Source organism: Lepidochelys olivacea (genome assembly GCF_965140295.1).
Source record: "Lepidochelys olivacea isolate rLepOli2 genome assembly, chromosome: 1".
Lineage (NCBI taxonomy): Eukaryota > Metazoa > Chordata > Testudines > Cheloniidae > Lepidochelys > Lepidochelys olivacea.
In genome coordinates this window covers 139,090,639-139,106,002 of record NC_140411.1, presented here as the reverse complement: position 1 = coordinate 139,106,002, position 15,364 = coordinate 139,090,639, and the positions used below count along the sequence as shown (strand labels likewise).

At 40.2% G+C, this 15,364-nt stretch overlaps 1 protein-coding gene across 4 annotated transcripts in view; it reads left to right on the top strand.

Moving 5' to 3' along the window:
• Positions 1-516: 516 nt before the first annotated feature.
• Positions 517-15,364, top strand: part of AP1S2 (adaptor related protein complex 1 subunit sigma 2) — a 36,667-nt gene continuing 21,819 nt past the window's right edge. The window contains exons 1-4 of one of the 4 annotated variants that reach the window (XM_084617779.1): positions 517-723; positions 2,089-2,267; positions 7,846-7,954; positions 8,779-8,916. In XM_084617779.1, the coding sequence (XP_084473905.1) occupies positions 2,089-2,267; positions 7,846-7,954; positions 8,779-8,916 (426 nt within the window). In that variant the 5' untranslated portion in view covers positions 517-723. Of the gene's footprint in view, positions 724-1,423; positions 1,691-2,088; positions 2,268-7,845; positions 7,955-8,778; positions 8,917-15,364 lie in introns of those variants that run through there. The other 3 variants (XM_084617780.1, XM_084617781.1, XM_084617778.1) reach the window with 3 other exon arrangements.

Sequence of the window (15,364 nt, the reverse complement as noted above, 5' to 3'; positions counted from 1 at the left end):
GTCCCCCTCGGAGGCCTGGCCGACCCCCCCCCCGCCGAGCGTGCCCGAGCTTTTAGGGAACACCCATGGGACGTATGTGTCTAGATTACACTAGGGAACGCTACCGCGGGCGCATGCGTAATGAGCGCCTCTCGCTCTCAGCCACTTCCGGCTTTGTGGGTGGATTAGAGGGGTTTATCTCCAGGCTGCTGATTGACTGAGGCCATTTTCCGATCTGTGTCTCCCTCGGTGATTGGCTACTGTAAAAAAAAACAAACGCTATGTGTGTTTGATTTTCTCGTTGGCTGCCGTAATCCGTACTTCTCCCCTATTGTGGTTCTGTCGTGCTGATTGGCTCCTTTCATTCCCTCCCCCCCTTGGCCAGGGTGCCTGGCTCGCTGATTGGCTACTGCGAGGCTACCTCCCGAGCTGCCTATATGCCCGGCTCGCTGATTGACAGCTTCAACCGTGCCGCCCCTCGCCGGGTGCGCGCAGCCCCTGCGGCGCCTGTGTTCGCCGAGCTAATAAAGTTTTGTTGGAAGAAAAGCGGCGCCTCCTCTCGCTCCTGCCCCTCCCTCTTGGAGCCGCTCGCCGCGCCCGGCTCCTCCCCCCCGGCTCGGGCCCTGGGGCGCTTGTTTCTCGCCCAGCTGCGCGCGTGCCAAGAGCTCGAGCCGGAGCCTCCCGGCGGCTCCCCCCCCGCCCCAGCTGCTGCTGCTGCTGCCGCCGCCTCCTCCTGCGGGCACGGTAAGCGGCTCCCAGTCCGGCCGGAGGAGGGGGGTGCGCGGGGAGAGTCTCCGGGGCACAGACCCTCTCGCCCCGGCCCATACCGGGGCTCCGCGCCGCTCCCTCCGCTGCGCAAACTGGGGGGGGGGCGCGGAGCCCTGCCCTGCCCTGCCCTGCCCCCGCCCGCCTGCTTAGCGCGTGTGGCCGCCGTGACTTAACGGGACCCCGGGGTGGGGGACACCCGGGACTGCGCCGTGCGCACCGTCCCCTTCCTCACGCCCCCCCCTCCCCCCGGGTGTGCGCGACGGTTAAACTGCTGCTCTGCCCCCGGGGACCGGACTCGCCTGCCTGCCGCGGGCCCCCCTCTGTGCCCGGCTCCGGGCTGGGATGCCAGCCCTGCCCCCGGGCGGCTCCGCGGCTGGCGCTGCCCGGCCTCGGGTTGGTTTCCCTGCCGCCGCTCGTGGGGCGCGCTAGCGAGGCGGGCGGCTGCCGGAGCCCTGCGTGGGGAGAGGCCGACCCGCGGGGGGGGCCCTTCGCGCAGCAGACCCGCCTGAAAGGCAAATGGGGCGTCGCTGGTGCTCCCGCTTGCTCTTCCCATTTCAATGGGCATTTGAGGCCCCCCTCCAAGTGTGCAGGAAACCGTGCTTAAAACAAGTGCTTCCTCAGACACAGTCGTACTATCCCCAGGGGAGGGACAGCAGCCCCTTGGCCAACCTCTTCGTCTTTGTTCCCGTTTCCCCATCTGTGAAATGGGGGAAAAGGCTTGCCACCTCCCAGGGAGTTAGGAAACTTGATCAGCGTCTTTGACGTACTCTGGAATAAATTAACATTGGCGAAAAAAGTATTCTTAAAGCAATATCTGTAATCCAGTTGGCAGTGAATTTGGTATCAGAAATCATGGGTTTTGACATTAAGGAGATGAGGGTGCAGTTTCTTAATTTGTCGACAGTGGAACAGCTATGTTGAGGACAAGGAGTATCAGCAAAAGGTGCGAGTGTACTATCGCTGAACATGGTTTATCTGCAAGCTTAGACTAATGCGTTCAGCATCTGGTGGTGGTAACCTCTGTTTCTGAAGTTCCCGAACGCTGTTTCTTTGTCTACACATTAATCTTGTGCAGCCCTCTGTTTAACTCGTTGTGGACATCTGTTATCAGCAGTGCTTCATTTTTTCTAGTGTAGAACATGCCTTAGTAAAAGCGTGGTTACACCTTTAAAAGTATCTTGTAGAGTATACTAGCTTTTGAATGGCTGTCATTGACACTTGTAATTTCTTTTCCTACTTTAAAACATATTTCAACTAATAAAACAAAACTAATTTTAAAATGTTTGCATTTGATACAGTTGAAGGACAGAGTCATTACAGTTTTATTTGTTAATTCGACAGATGCAGTTTATGTTGCTTTTTAGTCGTCAGGGGAAGCTGAGACTTCAGAAGTGGTATGTCCCGTTGTCTGACAAAGAGAAGAAGAAAATCACAAGGGAACTTGTTCAGACAGTGCTGGCTCGTAAACCGAAAATGTGCAGCTTCCTGGAGTGGAGAGACCTGAAGATTGTCTACAAAAGGTGGTTCTGCCTCACTAAGCTTGTAATTACTAGACATAACAAAAAAAATGTAATGAATAGCAAAGAAAATAATGAATGTGAAATGTTTTCTCCCTTACTGATGATGAAAACAGGCTGGTTTTGAGCTTTTTTTTCTTAAATCTAGTTTGATAACCTAGTAGGAAGCATTTATATGTAAAGAGCCACTCATGTGTTTAGAACTGTGTTGAAGAACAGAGATTAGATTTTCTTAAACTTAAGAAAAAGTGATTCTTTCCGGTTCTGTTTTCAGCTGTCTAAGTAAAAGGATGAATACAAATATGAAAAACAATGTATGATTCTAGGGCTGTTTAGAATGACTAAATTCTATAAACATGTTTACCTCAAGCAGAGGGTAACTATAAATTGGTTACAAATATAATTTGGTCTCAGGCACCAGATATATGAATAAGAAAAGATTTTTGCTGTCGGTACAAAACAGTATTACTTTTTCAATTTGAGAAGTCAAGATCAGTTTTCTATGGGTGAAAGTACTGTCTAATTTTTAGTCAGAAATCTCCCTTTGTACCTGTTTACTTGCAAAATGCTAAAGTTGTGCAGCTGGAATGTTTTCATTCTGCTGACCTTTTGCATGTAATACAAAACAGCTGTGAAATTGCTTTTCTCCACAAATTATTGTAATTGACATTCCAATGAGATGAAGGAAATAAATGAATCCTACTAAAAGCTAATTTTATAAAAGGAGTTCCATCCTTTCATTTTTAGTATTTAAGTAGGGAATTGGGGCACTTTCAGAGGTTTATATTTTTTAGCATTTCCTGTAATTCTCTCTTGGATTGTAAATAAAATATCTTGCCCTACAGTTCTCGCCTTCTTTCCATTGGTGAGAAGATAGTTTCCTCCACCCCAAAACTGGAACTGAAATTGTTATGTAGATAACTTTAATAATGTTGAGGCATTGTGTCAAATAGTATAACTGGATTCAAGAAAGAATTAGACACTTAGGCCACGATAATGCCTGTGCTTAAGAGGTGTAAATAACTTTATTCAGATCAGTACTGCCATTGATTAATGTCAATCTAATCAGGTGAGTTAAGGTATGCTTGTTTGCAGGATCAGGGCCTCAGTATGAAAGAGGATATAACCTGAAGCATATATATACATGTGTCTATACCTCTCATGCCTCGCTACTTGGCCATGAAACCTTTGTAGGCAGTACTTGATGAGGGGGTACGCATGCATCCTTTGAGTCCTATAACCTACTGACCAAAGGCATGCAACATCCACTGTAATCACTTGTTTCACTCTCTCCACCAACTGGTGTGGTCAAGTTGAGGAACTTATTAAAAAAAATTGCAAGTTAGTTGATGTCAGGGAAAGTAATTTAATTTTTCCTTTGTTTTATTTCCTTGTTTTTCTTCAAGTTTGGGTAGTCATGGGTAGCTGAGGGAACACCACCGAGAGGACTGGATTTAAGTAGTGATAAATAAAAACCACTTAGTCTGATAGGTATAAGTGCCTTTGGGCTTGGAGAAAGTGCATTCTTCCAAAGATAATGATGAAACCCAGAAGCAATAGGAGCAGGATCTAGTGGCCCAACAGTCCAAGTGCAGCCTTCAGAGGAAACAATCCTTCATATTCAGGGCGTTCCGGTAGTCTTTGTCTTATTGGGATCCAGGAAGCCAAAAGAGAACCAGAAAATGACACACCTTGGCAGGGGACACAATCCTCCTTAGCAAGAGGTGCTCCATTTTGGTTGCAAGGTTGAGGACGCTACAGAGAATCCTGAGCCAGTCCTCTACCAAGTTCTGCTTTCTTCTGTCCCATAGTTTGGGGACAGTTTGACTCACATTGGGTAAAAACCATGATTTGTTAAAAAACACAAAACATTTAACATTTTTTAGTTTTTCTTATTTCATAATCTTAATTGCTGAAATGCATGCTTAAATCTTATTTCTTCTAGAACTACCCAATTGTTAGAATTTCAGATATTACAGAGCAAGGTAGTAGGTTTATTTAAATCAAAGCAAATTTTAAGCAATCAATTTTAATTGTTTTGCCTTTGTACTCCTAAAGAGAGGTGGTTTTACTGATTGATAATACTTAAAACATGTTAATTTGCAACTGAATACAGCCTTTATGCTAAATTTGGTGCTGCTTTTTGCAAACTTAGGAGGAAACGCTATATCTATACACATTTATTTAAGCAGTTATAGCTTACTTTACATTTATTCAGATGATTAATTTTTTCATTTTGTATTATGTTAGTAAATGGTGAATAATGCATTTCTTATTTGCAAGATTAATTTTTTTACTTGTGGTTTGTTTTGAGCTCTTTGGATAGGAACTCAAATGCAATTAAAATGCAAACAAAATTTTAAAGTTTTTAATTAGTAAACTAAAGCTACCTTAAATATGCTGGATACATAACAAAAAAAAAATCAAAACCCGCTTAAAACTAACTGATTTATTAAACAAAGTGTTACTTGCAGTTAGTGAATTGAACTAGTTGTTTCTGGTCACTGTGTCCTTCAGGATTTTAGAACTAGCAGATCTCATCCTCTTGCATTTAGTTTTTATTCATAGATTGGAAGAGAAAACAAGCTTTACTACTTTTCAACTTTCGAATGCTTTTTAACTTTGAATTAACTAGTCATTGAACTTAAACTAGTTAAATAACCTGAAATGAAGAAATTATTCTCTCTGCATCTGCAGAAGAGGCTACTGCTGTCAAAAGCTGATTTACTATTTCAACAAAATCTGGTTCCAGGTGTGTAGCCAACGACATATTCAGTGGTTTGACTTTCTTTAAAACTTTGGCAGTAAACATACACTGCTTAATTTTTTTATTTGATATAAGTGATTTTAATAGGTTAAAGTAAGTTTAACCTTAACAGGGTTGTCATAATTTCAAATAAGTTTAGTTTTAAATGAAAAAATTGACTTTTTTTTTAAAGCCAGTTTTTATCCACTCTGTTACAGAGAATTTTCTAGGAAATTTCACACTTGAAGTGATCATCGATGCTTTAAAAAAAGAAGTCCAAGGGCCTCATTAACATCCCTTTGTTGTGAGATCAATACAAACTCAAATACAAATTTGGTAAGCTTATAGCTCAGAGGTGGGCAAACTAGGGCCCGCAGGCCACATTTAGCCCACAGGACCTTCTTCCCTGGCCCCTGAGCTCCTGGCCCGGGAGGCTAGTCCCCGGCTCCTCCTCTGCTGTTCTCCCTCCCCGCAGCCTCAGCGCGCCGCTGGTGCAGTGCTCCTGGCAGCCAGGCAGCGCAGTTGCAGAGCCGCAGCCTGACCTGGTGCTCTGGGGGGCGTGGTGGTGGCAGCGCCGCCAGCCACCAGTGCTCCGGGCAGCACGGTAAGGGGGCGGGGAGCAGGGGGGGTTGGATAGGGTGGCAGGGGACAGTCAGGGGTGGGAGGTCCGGGGGTGGTCAGGGGACAGGGAGCAAGGGGTGGTGGATGGGGCAGGAGTCCCGGGGGGGCCGTCAGGGACAGGGAACAGGAGGGTTGGATGGAGCAGGAGTCCCAGGGAAGCCGTCGGGGCGTGAGAAGTGTGGGGGGTTGGATAAGAGGTGGGGGCCGGGTCAAGCCTGTCTGTTTGGGGAGGCACAGCCTCCCCTAACCAGCTCTCCATACAATTTTGGAAACCCGATGTGGCCCTCAGGCCCAAAAGTTTGTCCACCCCTGTTACAGCTTGTGCCATATATACATCACCTAAAGTATTAAATGTACACAAATCAAAAAAGTTGAAATGCTTTGACCAAGGCGGTAGCCCTTCATCATGGTTAGTATTGGCAAGACCTCCTCTTAATGAAGTGTTCTAAGAGGGAAAATATGAAAATATATTTTCATATGTCCATGAGAAAAAACACAAATAAACTCTTGCACATTCTCATCTCCAGAGGGCCCACTCTAGACTTTCCAAGAGATTTAGCTTGCCTGTCTCAGGGCTTGTTTTGAATATTTTGAGGTCCAAGCTAGGAGAACCAATATGACTGCCTTCAAGCATTGGGGCCTGATGGGGGCATGTGCCTTTATTTACTCCTTCAGAAGATTATAGATGTGGCCCTTGCAATTCTGGTTGTATCTGGTGTAGGTGCTTGGTGTTCATAGCCTGGATATGGGAGTGAGTTTCTTCAAGAGGTCAGGCTTGCTGCTGTTTCAATTATTTGATTATTGCTGAATGTTTTGATGGACAATGCTCTCTTCCCTGCCAGCATATCATTATAGGTACCTTTGCCCCCAATTTGTGTTGGGGGTTGCAACTTAGAAGCTTTTGTACTTATGTATATTTAAATTTCCCCCTTCAAACTGTATGCTGTGGAACTTGAAAATGCATTCTAGTTAATACTTGCTTTAACTTAGTTGAAAATACTACATAGACAGGGTTTCCAACCTTAAATTTGTTTTTAAATAGGGTTATGAAGGACAAACAATCTTCTAAGAAGAAAGGTCCAGGTGATATCCTCTTTTGTATTGTTGAAAAGTAATTTTATGTATTAAAACGGACTCTGAAAGCAGGGCTTTGGAGTGGAGCCTGGAGCTGGAGCAGCTCCGGAGGAGTGGAGCTGCAGGTTTTTGCCTGGAGCTGGAGCGGAGCCAGAGTACAGCTCCAAAGCCCTGTCTGAAAGGGTTGGGTGTAGTTTCCAAATCTGTATTTAGTTGTGAACACTGTATTATGACCAAGTGTTATGGAGTGGGAGTTCTTTTTTTTTTTAAAGTGACACAAAAGCTGTTTTGTCTGAAACCGGTCAAATTGCTTGTTTAATCATGTTTAAGGCCAGTCCTTTTAAGAGCTTATTACTCATTTAACTTGAAATAAAGGTCTGCTATTGTCATGAGATTCAAATTATCCTTAAGCATTGGAAGGAAAACAATTTAGCTGAACATAGCAATAATCAGCTGACATTAAAATGAATGTGGAGAAAGTCATGTGCCTTGAGTAACAGAATAGAAGTATTCAGACAGATTTGCTTTGAGTGCTAGTAATTTATAGTAAGCTTCAAACTGTTGTGCTAAAAAATACACAGGTATTTTTGTCTTTCCAGACTGATGTTTTCATAATGTTTTATTTAATGTTTTATTTCTAATTTAGATTTTCAAATCTTATCTTTTGGATGCTTTCTGTACTCTTTTAAAAACTAAGCCAGTAGAAAATGATTTACCCAACAACTGTGTATAAAAAACATAATTGGTTTTGTACTGCATTAAAAAATCCTCTGGAGTTACTGTTTTTATTTCTGTTAAATCGGGTTTGACAAAAAAGGTAAAAAAAAAAAAAAATTGAAAAAGCATTTTAAATTTTCTAACAAGTTCAGTTTGACATGAGAGAAGTCAATGGTTAAAAAGGCCATAGAAATTGAAACATTATTTGATCCAGGGAGGTGGTCCCTCCCAGTTCTTTTTAAGGAACAGCAGTCATACTATGTGGGCAAGCTTGCAGTGCTGCTGCTTCTAATCTGTTACTTCTGAGGATACACAGATCTTAGTTTCCAGGACTGAGAACAATCTCACCTTTCAGGAGCACAAATTTAACTGACAGGGGGGTGGTGTTTTTATAATAACATAAAGATAATTTTGTTGTTGCAGATATGCAAGCCTTTATTTCTGCTGTGCTATTGAAGATCAGGACAACGAACTGATAACCCTGGAAATAATTCATCGTTATGTGGAACTACTTGACAAGTATTTTGGCAGTGTAAGTTAGTGACTCTGATTGTGGTTTCAGTTTTTTACAGAATTTCATTGTGTTTTTGTTAATATAGTAAGTGCATCATCATTTTGCTTAGTGGACAAAAAGTATTTTTAAAAATGATATGTTTGCTGCTGGACATGGATATCTGATATATATGGTAAATCTTACATCACTTGTTCTGCCAAACCAACCTGGTAACTAACCTATCTTCACAACACCCTTGTCAAGTGAGGAGGTGGTTGTGTGTCCTGTTCCTCTCTCCCCCCAGGCTCCGTCCCCAGTCTACTTTCCTTCAGCTGTAATTTCAGGAAGAGTTCTGTGCAGCCCTCTGCAGCCGCAGGCTAGAGCATACTCAGTGCAGATAGAACCATAGTTAGCTATGAAATTCGAGCAGTTCTCTACTAGCAGACGCGAACTGTGGTTTTTCAGGTGCTTGGGCCAAATCGCAGTTTGGGTGGATTCTCATGGGGACAGTGAAAGGCTCATCCCTGACACAAAGGCCACCCTCCTGCCAAATTTCAAGTCCCTGCTCCAAAGCTTGGGGGGACCAGAGCTTGTCAGAGAAATGGTCACCAGAATTTTTTAACATGGGCAAGATATATTTCTCACTAGCCTCATTCTCAGAAGTGGCATAACCATTTTGGCTGAAATTCTCCACAAAAAATTCAGCCTCAGGAAAATGCCTGAAATCGAAATTTTCAGCCCAAACAGTTAGTTTGGCAAAGTTGTGACCAAGTGAAAGAAGAATCTAGTAATAGGAAGTGTCAGGCAACTTTAATAAGGCAGTGCTACCCTCCCCCCATCACAACACTTATTGTGCTTTTCAGGTGTGTGAACTTGATATCATCTTCAATTTTGAAAAGGCTTATTTTATTCTGGATGAGTTCCTGTTGGGAGGGGAAGTTCAGGAGACCTCCAAGAAAAACGTTCTTAAAGCCATTGAGCAGGCAGATCTGTTACAGGAGGTAAGCAAATGGTACTTCTCCTGCCTAAGCACCAGCCTGCTGTGCTCTGGCTAATGTCTAATGAAGGCTCTCACTTTTCTAACATGATAGAAAGCACTTTTTAGCATGCTTAGCATGTAATCTCCTGTTAGTTTTTATGTTTGTGTAGTATATGTACTATCACAGTGTTATCTTTCAGCTTGTTTATTCTTTTCACCTTGTATTCAGTACACACACATGTAAAGCTTCTTTTTAAAGCTTTAGATTTATTTAGAGATTGTCTCTGTGTTGTATGTTTTGCTAGAATTGCAAGCTGCTCTTTTCATGCATATACCTAATATTTATAGATTTTGCTCTTTTTAATCTCTCTTCCTTAGATTTATCTTTGTTGCACTTTAATCATCTTGATAATTATCACTAGTTTTTTGTCATACCTGATGCATGTGTGCTTCTTTACTGTTTCATTGCTCAAATCCAGAAGCTAGACTCTCTTCTTTGAGCCTCTTTCAGGTATAGTTAATATTAACTATTCTAAAGGCATTATGTCTTAATGTTGTAGTTAATTTATTTTAAAATAGAAATGCATTATAAAGTTAGAATAGTAGTTCGTCAGTAGTCATAGAAATATATAGAACGATGTAGAAAAGGCATTCAAAACTTCACCTGTTATTCAGTTATTGAAATAAAAATATTTCCACTGTTCATTTCTGACTTCGGAGAACTGTTAAAGTATGAACTCAGATCTCAAACGCAGAATTTGGAAAACAATTTTTAAAAATTGTACTGCAAAATCCCTAGTAATAAAGTAAATTTTAAAAAACCCTCTTGTCTATAACAGCCCCTTTGTATTTTATTATTTACTAACTGTGGTCTCAAGGTTAGAACATTGAACTGGCAGTTCAGACCCTGCCAATGATACCTAGTAAGACCTTGGGAAAGTCACTTAACTTCTCCGTGCACCAGTTGGTGACAGGGATGTACAACTTGTCCATCTCACATGCATGTTAAAGTTGAAGGCTTGTAAAATGTTTAGAGGTCACTGGTAAAAGATGCTATATAAATGCAAAATAGTATTCGAGCTTTGTCCTGTGAACATTTTAATGAGTTATTATTTTGTCTCGTGAGAGATCTGTTTCTGTCATGTGAGCATTCCATAGTTCTGAGGTTCTCCTTCTGCCATCTTTGATATTGCCCCATGAACATCTTTTTGCTAAATTATAGGATTGAAAAATCATCCCATCCTTTATTCTCCACTCTCATAGTTCAGTTGCATTTTGTAATCCTATTACTTGAGGTGAAAGTAAGAGGATGACATATCAGCTAGGTCTCATATTTGTAGATAGTTTATTAGCACCTCTGTGTGACGTATCCTTTTTTGGTTTGGGAAGCGTAATTATTCCTCCTTTCAAAGGATGCTCTGAAACCTTCCTCTCGTCACTCCTTTATTGTGGTGGATATTACAGGCCTGCTGAAATTTTAGCTGTTTGGTACTCTACTAATGCCATCTGTTGTTATGACATAGAGAAAATGTTCCATGGGGTTTTTCATCTAAAGCATCTGCTTTCCTAGAATCAAAGAATTGCAGAAGTTACAAACGGGAAGTGACCTAGGAAATAATCGGTCTCCCTGCAAATGCATAATTGTTCCCTACAATGTCTTGCAGCATTTTGTCCAGTCTAGTTTTAAAAATTACAAGCAATGAGACTTCCTTTGGGAGGTTGTTTTATTGTATCCTACTGTCAGAAATAATTCCTGATATTCTGCCTAAATTTTATTTTTAATTTCATTCTACTACCCCTAGATTAGTTTGACACTAAAATAAATAATGCAAAATAAAAAAAAGCCTCCCTTTTAAATTTTTTTACAATGGGAAATTTTCTCCTTCCCTCCATTTTCTTTTTAAATTTGGACTTCGCTTCTTTGAAAGTAGTCATCCCCCCCTCAGCCCCCCCCCCCCGCCTTCTGATTACTTTTATGGTCTCTGGGTTAACTATTTTCCTGATTGTAACCAATAAGTAACAAAAATCTGTATTCTTGCTGCTTTTGAAGTTTATTTTACATTGTGGTGGTGGAAATTTAATTGAGATTTTTGTCACTGTTTGATAGATTAATGATGTCAATTAAATGTGAAATGGCACTCTTTATATGGCTGCTTTTTTACTTCAGTGGGAGTTCAGTTGAAGGACTTCAGGATGTTAGAGGTTTAGCACAAAATTACATATTTTAGTGTAGGATCTTTCCTTTCATGCTAGTTGATGCAAAGTGAGTCCAGAGTGTGACAATGAAGAATACTGAAAAGTTGAATTCATGTGTCACCATTGGAGAATCTTTTTATTTCAGTGAATTTCTGTTTCTCTGAATAGTTCAGAAAAAGTCCACAAGAATAGAATACATTCTTCAGTTCTACCAATCCCAAGTTTTTTCAAACATCACTGCTTTTTTCTCACCAGATCCACTCCTCATATGCACAATATATGTCAAAGATAAAGATTTTCTTTGAGCCCTAAATGGATTGCTACTCAACAGTCATTTAAAAAAAAATTAAGTACTGTATTTTTAATACAGTAAATGTAATAAATTTTATGTATGTATCATTAACTAGTTAATGTTTCTAATGCATTTTGATGACTAGCTGTTCAGAAATGTTTATCACACAAAGGAACATCATTTTACAGCTCTTAAGTGGGAGGAAGCAATGGCTGTTGTGAGTAATATTAAAAGGAAAACTTGCACAGGCAAGAGTTGTTTGAAGGGTGAATTGGCCCCATAGGCTTGTCCGTTTGTATTCCCCCAGCAGTTTTCCTGGAGATGCTTTATACTGTACAGCACCTTTTAGAGTATCATGCACTTTCAGTACTGTTATAGTCACTTACAAACACTCAGGGCTTGTCTACACTTAAAATACTGCAACTGTGCCTCTGTAGTGCTTCAGTGAAGACAGGAGGGCTTCTCTCATCAGCGTAGTTACTCCACCTCCCTGAGAGGCAGTAGCAAAGTTGATGGGAGAATTCTCCCATCGACCTATTGCTGTATACACTGGGGGATAGGTCGGTTTAAGTGCATTGCTCAGCAGTGTGGATTTTTCACACCCAAGAGCGACGTAGTTATACTGATGTAATTTCCTAGAATAGAGCAGTCCTCATTTCTGTTAGCGCTCATCTCACTAATGTACTGATTTTGGAGACTTACATGCTATGGTTTCATGTGTAGTTGATGCTCATTTTTCTTTAGTTTTCTTCTTAGCTCTCTTCCCACTGACAACACATTGAATGTTTTTGTATCTGGTGCTGTCCACTAAAGTTATCAGTGAAACACAGCTCGCCCTCATCTTTAAAAGAGCTGCAACCCTGACAATAGTTTGATGTTCTGTTTGTGGAGGTGTAGGGGGGCACATGCATTTCCATTTGAGAAGAATACATTTTTTGTCATATTATGGAGCTGTGAAATAAAATTTTTCAGGTCTCTATGTGATATTAACCACGTTGCATTGTAATTATATTTACAAAGCCAGTTCTCCATGCCACTTCCCTCTATTCTTCTTTTCCCAGGTTGGCATTGACATTAGTACAGTATTCCAGAAGCAATTTCTAATCTCTGTATGCAATTTTTTCTTCTGTGTGGATATTGCTTTTTTCATTTTATATTTTGTCTTTGTTGTTTCCTGATGTAAACATCAATTCAGCAAAGCATTTAAGCACAATCTTAAGTAAATCCTGGTTTAGCAGAGCACTTAAGCGTTGTGGTTCACTTTATGTTAAGGAAGTGTTTAAGTGCTTTGCTGAATCAGGGCCTTATTTGATAATCCTGTTTTATTGCAGTTACCAGTCTATTTAGTAACTCAAAACCGTTACTGAGGCATACCTTTGTTAAAAGATGACATTTTGCTTTTGAGGTCATAGCTCAACTCTTTGCCTCTAGTGACTTTTTTCTTCCCTAAGCATAAAATGCTATTGCGTTTTTGCTCATTTATGTATCTCCTATTGAACAGCTGAAAAGTAATTTTACTTTTCCTTATGCATCATATTTTTGTGGATGAGTAAAGGTCATGTGGCCAATTTCATCATTGTTAACAATTCCAGTTAAAACTGCTAATTGTTTTTAATAATACTTGACACTGTAACAAATAAATAACACAAACGATATAGTTTGCATTGATATTGTAGCATGGTGATCCCAGGATTTGAGAAACAAAGTTGGTAAGTTTACATCTTTTATTGGACCAACTTCTGTTGGTGGAAGAGACAGACTTTAGAGCTGCACAGACCTCTTTCAGGTTTGAAAAAGGTTAATTGCCTATTTCATTTTAAGAAGTTTCTTGCAACATGTGTTAACCCTTTATTCTTAACAATCTGTCCCACCTTGTATACTCTAGTTACCTTTTCCAGACCTGAAGAAGAGCTCTGTGAAGCTGGAAAGCTTGTCTCCCACCAACAGAAGTTGATCCAATAAAAGATATTGCCTCACCCACCTCGTATCTCTGAGTATAGTACAGAACAATAATAAAGTATCCATTTTTCACATAGGAATATAGGAATTGTCATTCAATAATTCAATGGTGGTCATTAGTATGAGATACTGTCTCCGACTAACACTGTGCAAACCTACATAATTGTCCCAATACAAGTTACAGATACTATTTTTATATAATATATATATATATATATTTAATAATACGTAAAGAATTAATCTCCTTAAACAAAACCATTACCATCAGTGTTTACTAAACAACGAACATAACCGTTAAAGGCTTGCCAGCTGGTGAATTTTTTTCTAGTAACCACATTTCAAAATAGTTTTGTAATCTTTTTTTGTAGGTGAATTTTTTTCACTAGAATTTCCCAAATCTTGTTCAACCCACATATTATCACTGGAGGTTATTTATTCCTCCATGGGTCTTCAGAAGAACAGGTTGGATATTTCATTGTAAATATTGGTGTTTGTTTTCATTGGAAGTTCCAACAGTTTGGCCAGAAGGTCTGTTGGTAAATCAAAATTGTTTACTTTTTGTTTCCCTATTATTCATATAATTGTCTAATCCTTTACTAAATACTACTAAAGGATGTGCTTCATGAAAATTAACAATTAGCTGTATTTGTTTAATCTTTTAAAAATATCTTGCATCCTAATTTCAGTTAGTGACCTCTTGTCCTTGTATATGAGGAAGAATAAGTGTATTTTCAATCTGTTATTCCTCTATCTACTTTTCTGAAGGTGTATACTTTTTTTTTTGGTATTAAAAACCTGCTTCTCCACTGAGATAAGCAACTTGTGTATGGAAGTGGAGGCTATTTTGGAATTGCCGTGAGAATTTTCCATCAGAGGAAGAACTTATCGACTGGAAAGAGCAACTACATGTAGACTGTAGGATTGTGTATGGTTCTAAAGGCTGTAATATGCCTTCAGTAGTACACCAGACCCTCTCTAGAATGTGCGTCTATATAGTGCGAATTCGCATATAAGGGGTTTCGTGGACACGGATCCCAAATTTAATTACTTTAATTGGAATTCATTTTAATGTGGTTCCCGCTGTAACGCGGTCCCTGCATTAACACGGTACTGCACATGGATCCCAAATCCCATGTTCTAGCGAGGGTCCAGTGTATATAACCGTTGTGCATATAAATAATGCTAGCAATAGCAATTTTTAAAAATAAAAATCCCCGAACATTTTAACCTGTATAAGGGATCTCTACAAGCGGGTGGGAACATAATTTTTCACCATCTCTATTAGAAGATCACCTCTGTAAGTAGCTGCTTTTGTTTGTTCCCCTTGAGTGATTGCTTAAGATAGTTTTACTGTATTCAAGTAAACAGAGGCTGAAAAACTCAGCCACTGGTGAGTGGAGCACTTTCTGTGTGAATGTGGTGATTTCACATTCAGTTTCTGCAGAATCTGATCTTTCATTTAAAAATGTTTCTAGCCCTTATAGTTATGAATATAATCTTAAAGTATAAAGCAATAAAATACTGTTGTCTTGACTGTTGTCAGATTTGGTGCTTCTGCTATTGCCCATATTCCACAAAAGCAAAAGAATTAATGAGAATAGCAGAGTCTTGACTAATTAATGCAAGCTTGCATATCATGACAGTATTATTGGGAAATGTGTTCTTCATACATAACTCCCACTGACATCAGTGGGAGTTGTATATGGGACACATCTCACCATCATACCTTTAGACCTCAATCCTTTAGAAACTTATACATATGCTTTATTTCATGCAAGGATTTTTTTACACTGAACATTTTATTTGTATTTTGTAAATTAAGCTATATTGTAGGAACCCTGGTGGGAAAGCAATACTGTGTGTGTCAGTGGGAGGCATTCAGTTAATGAAGTGTCCGAAGATAGGGCAACAATGGAAACCTATATATTGATTGGGAGACATTAAACTCCCAGGGAGATGTAGGAAGTGGTGGTGTTGATTTAAGTAGACAGCAGTCTTCCCCTAAATGTAATACTGAACCAGT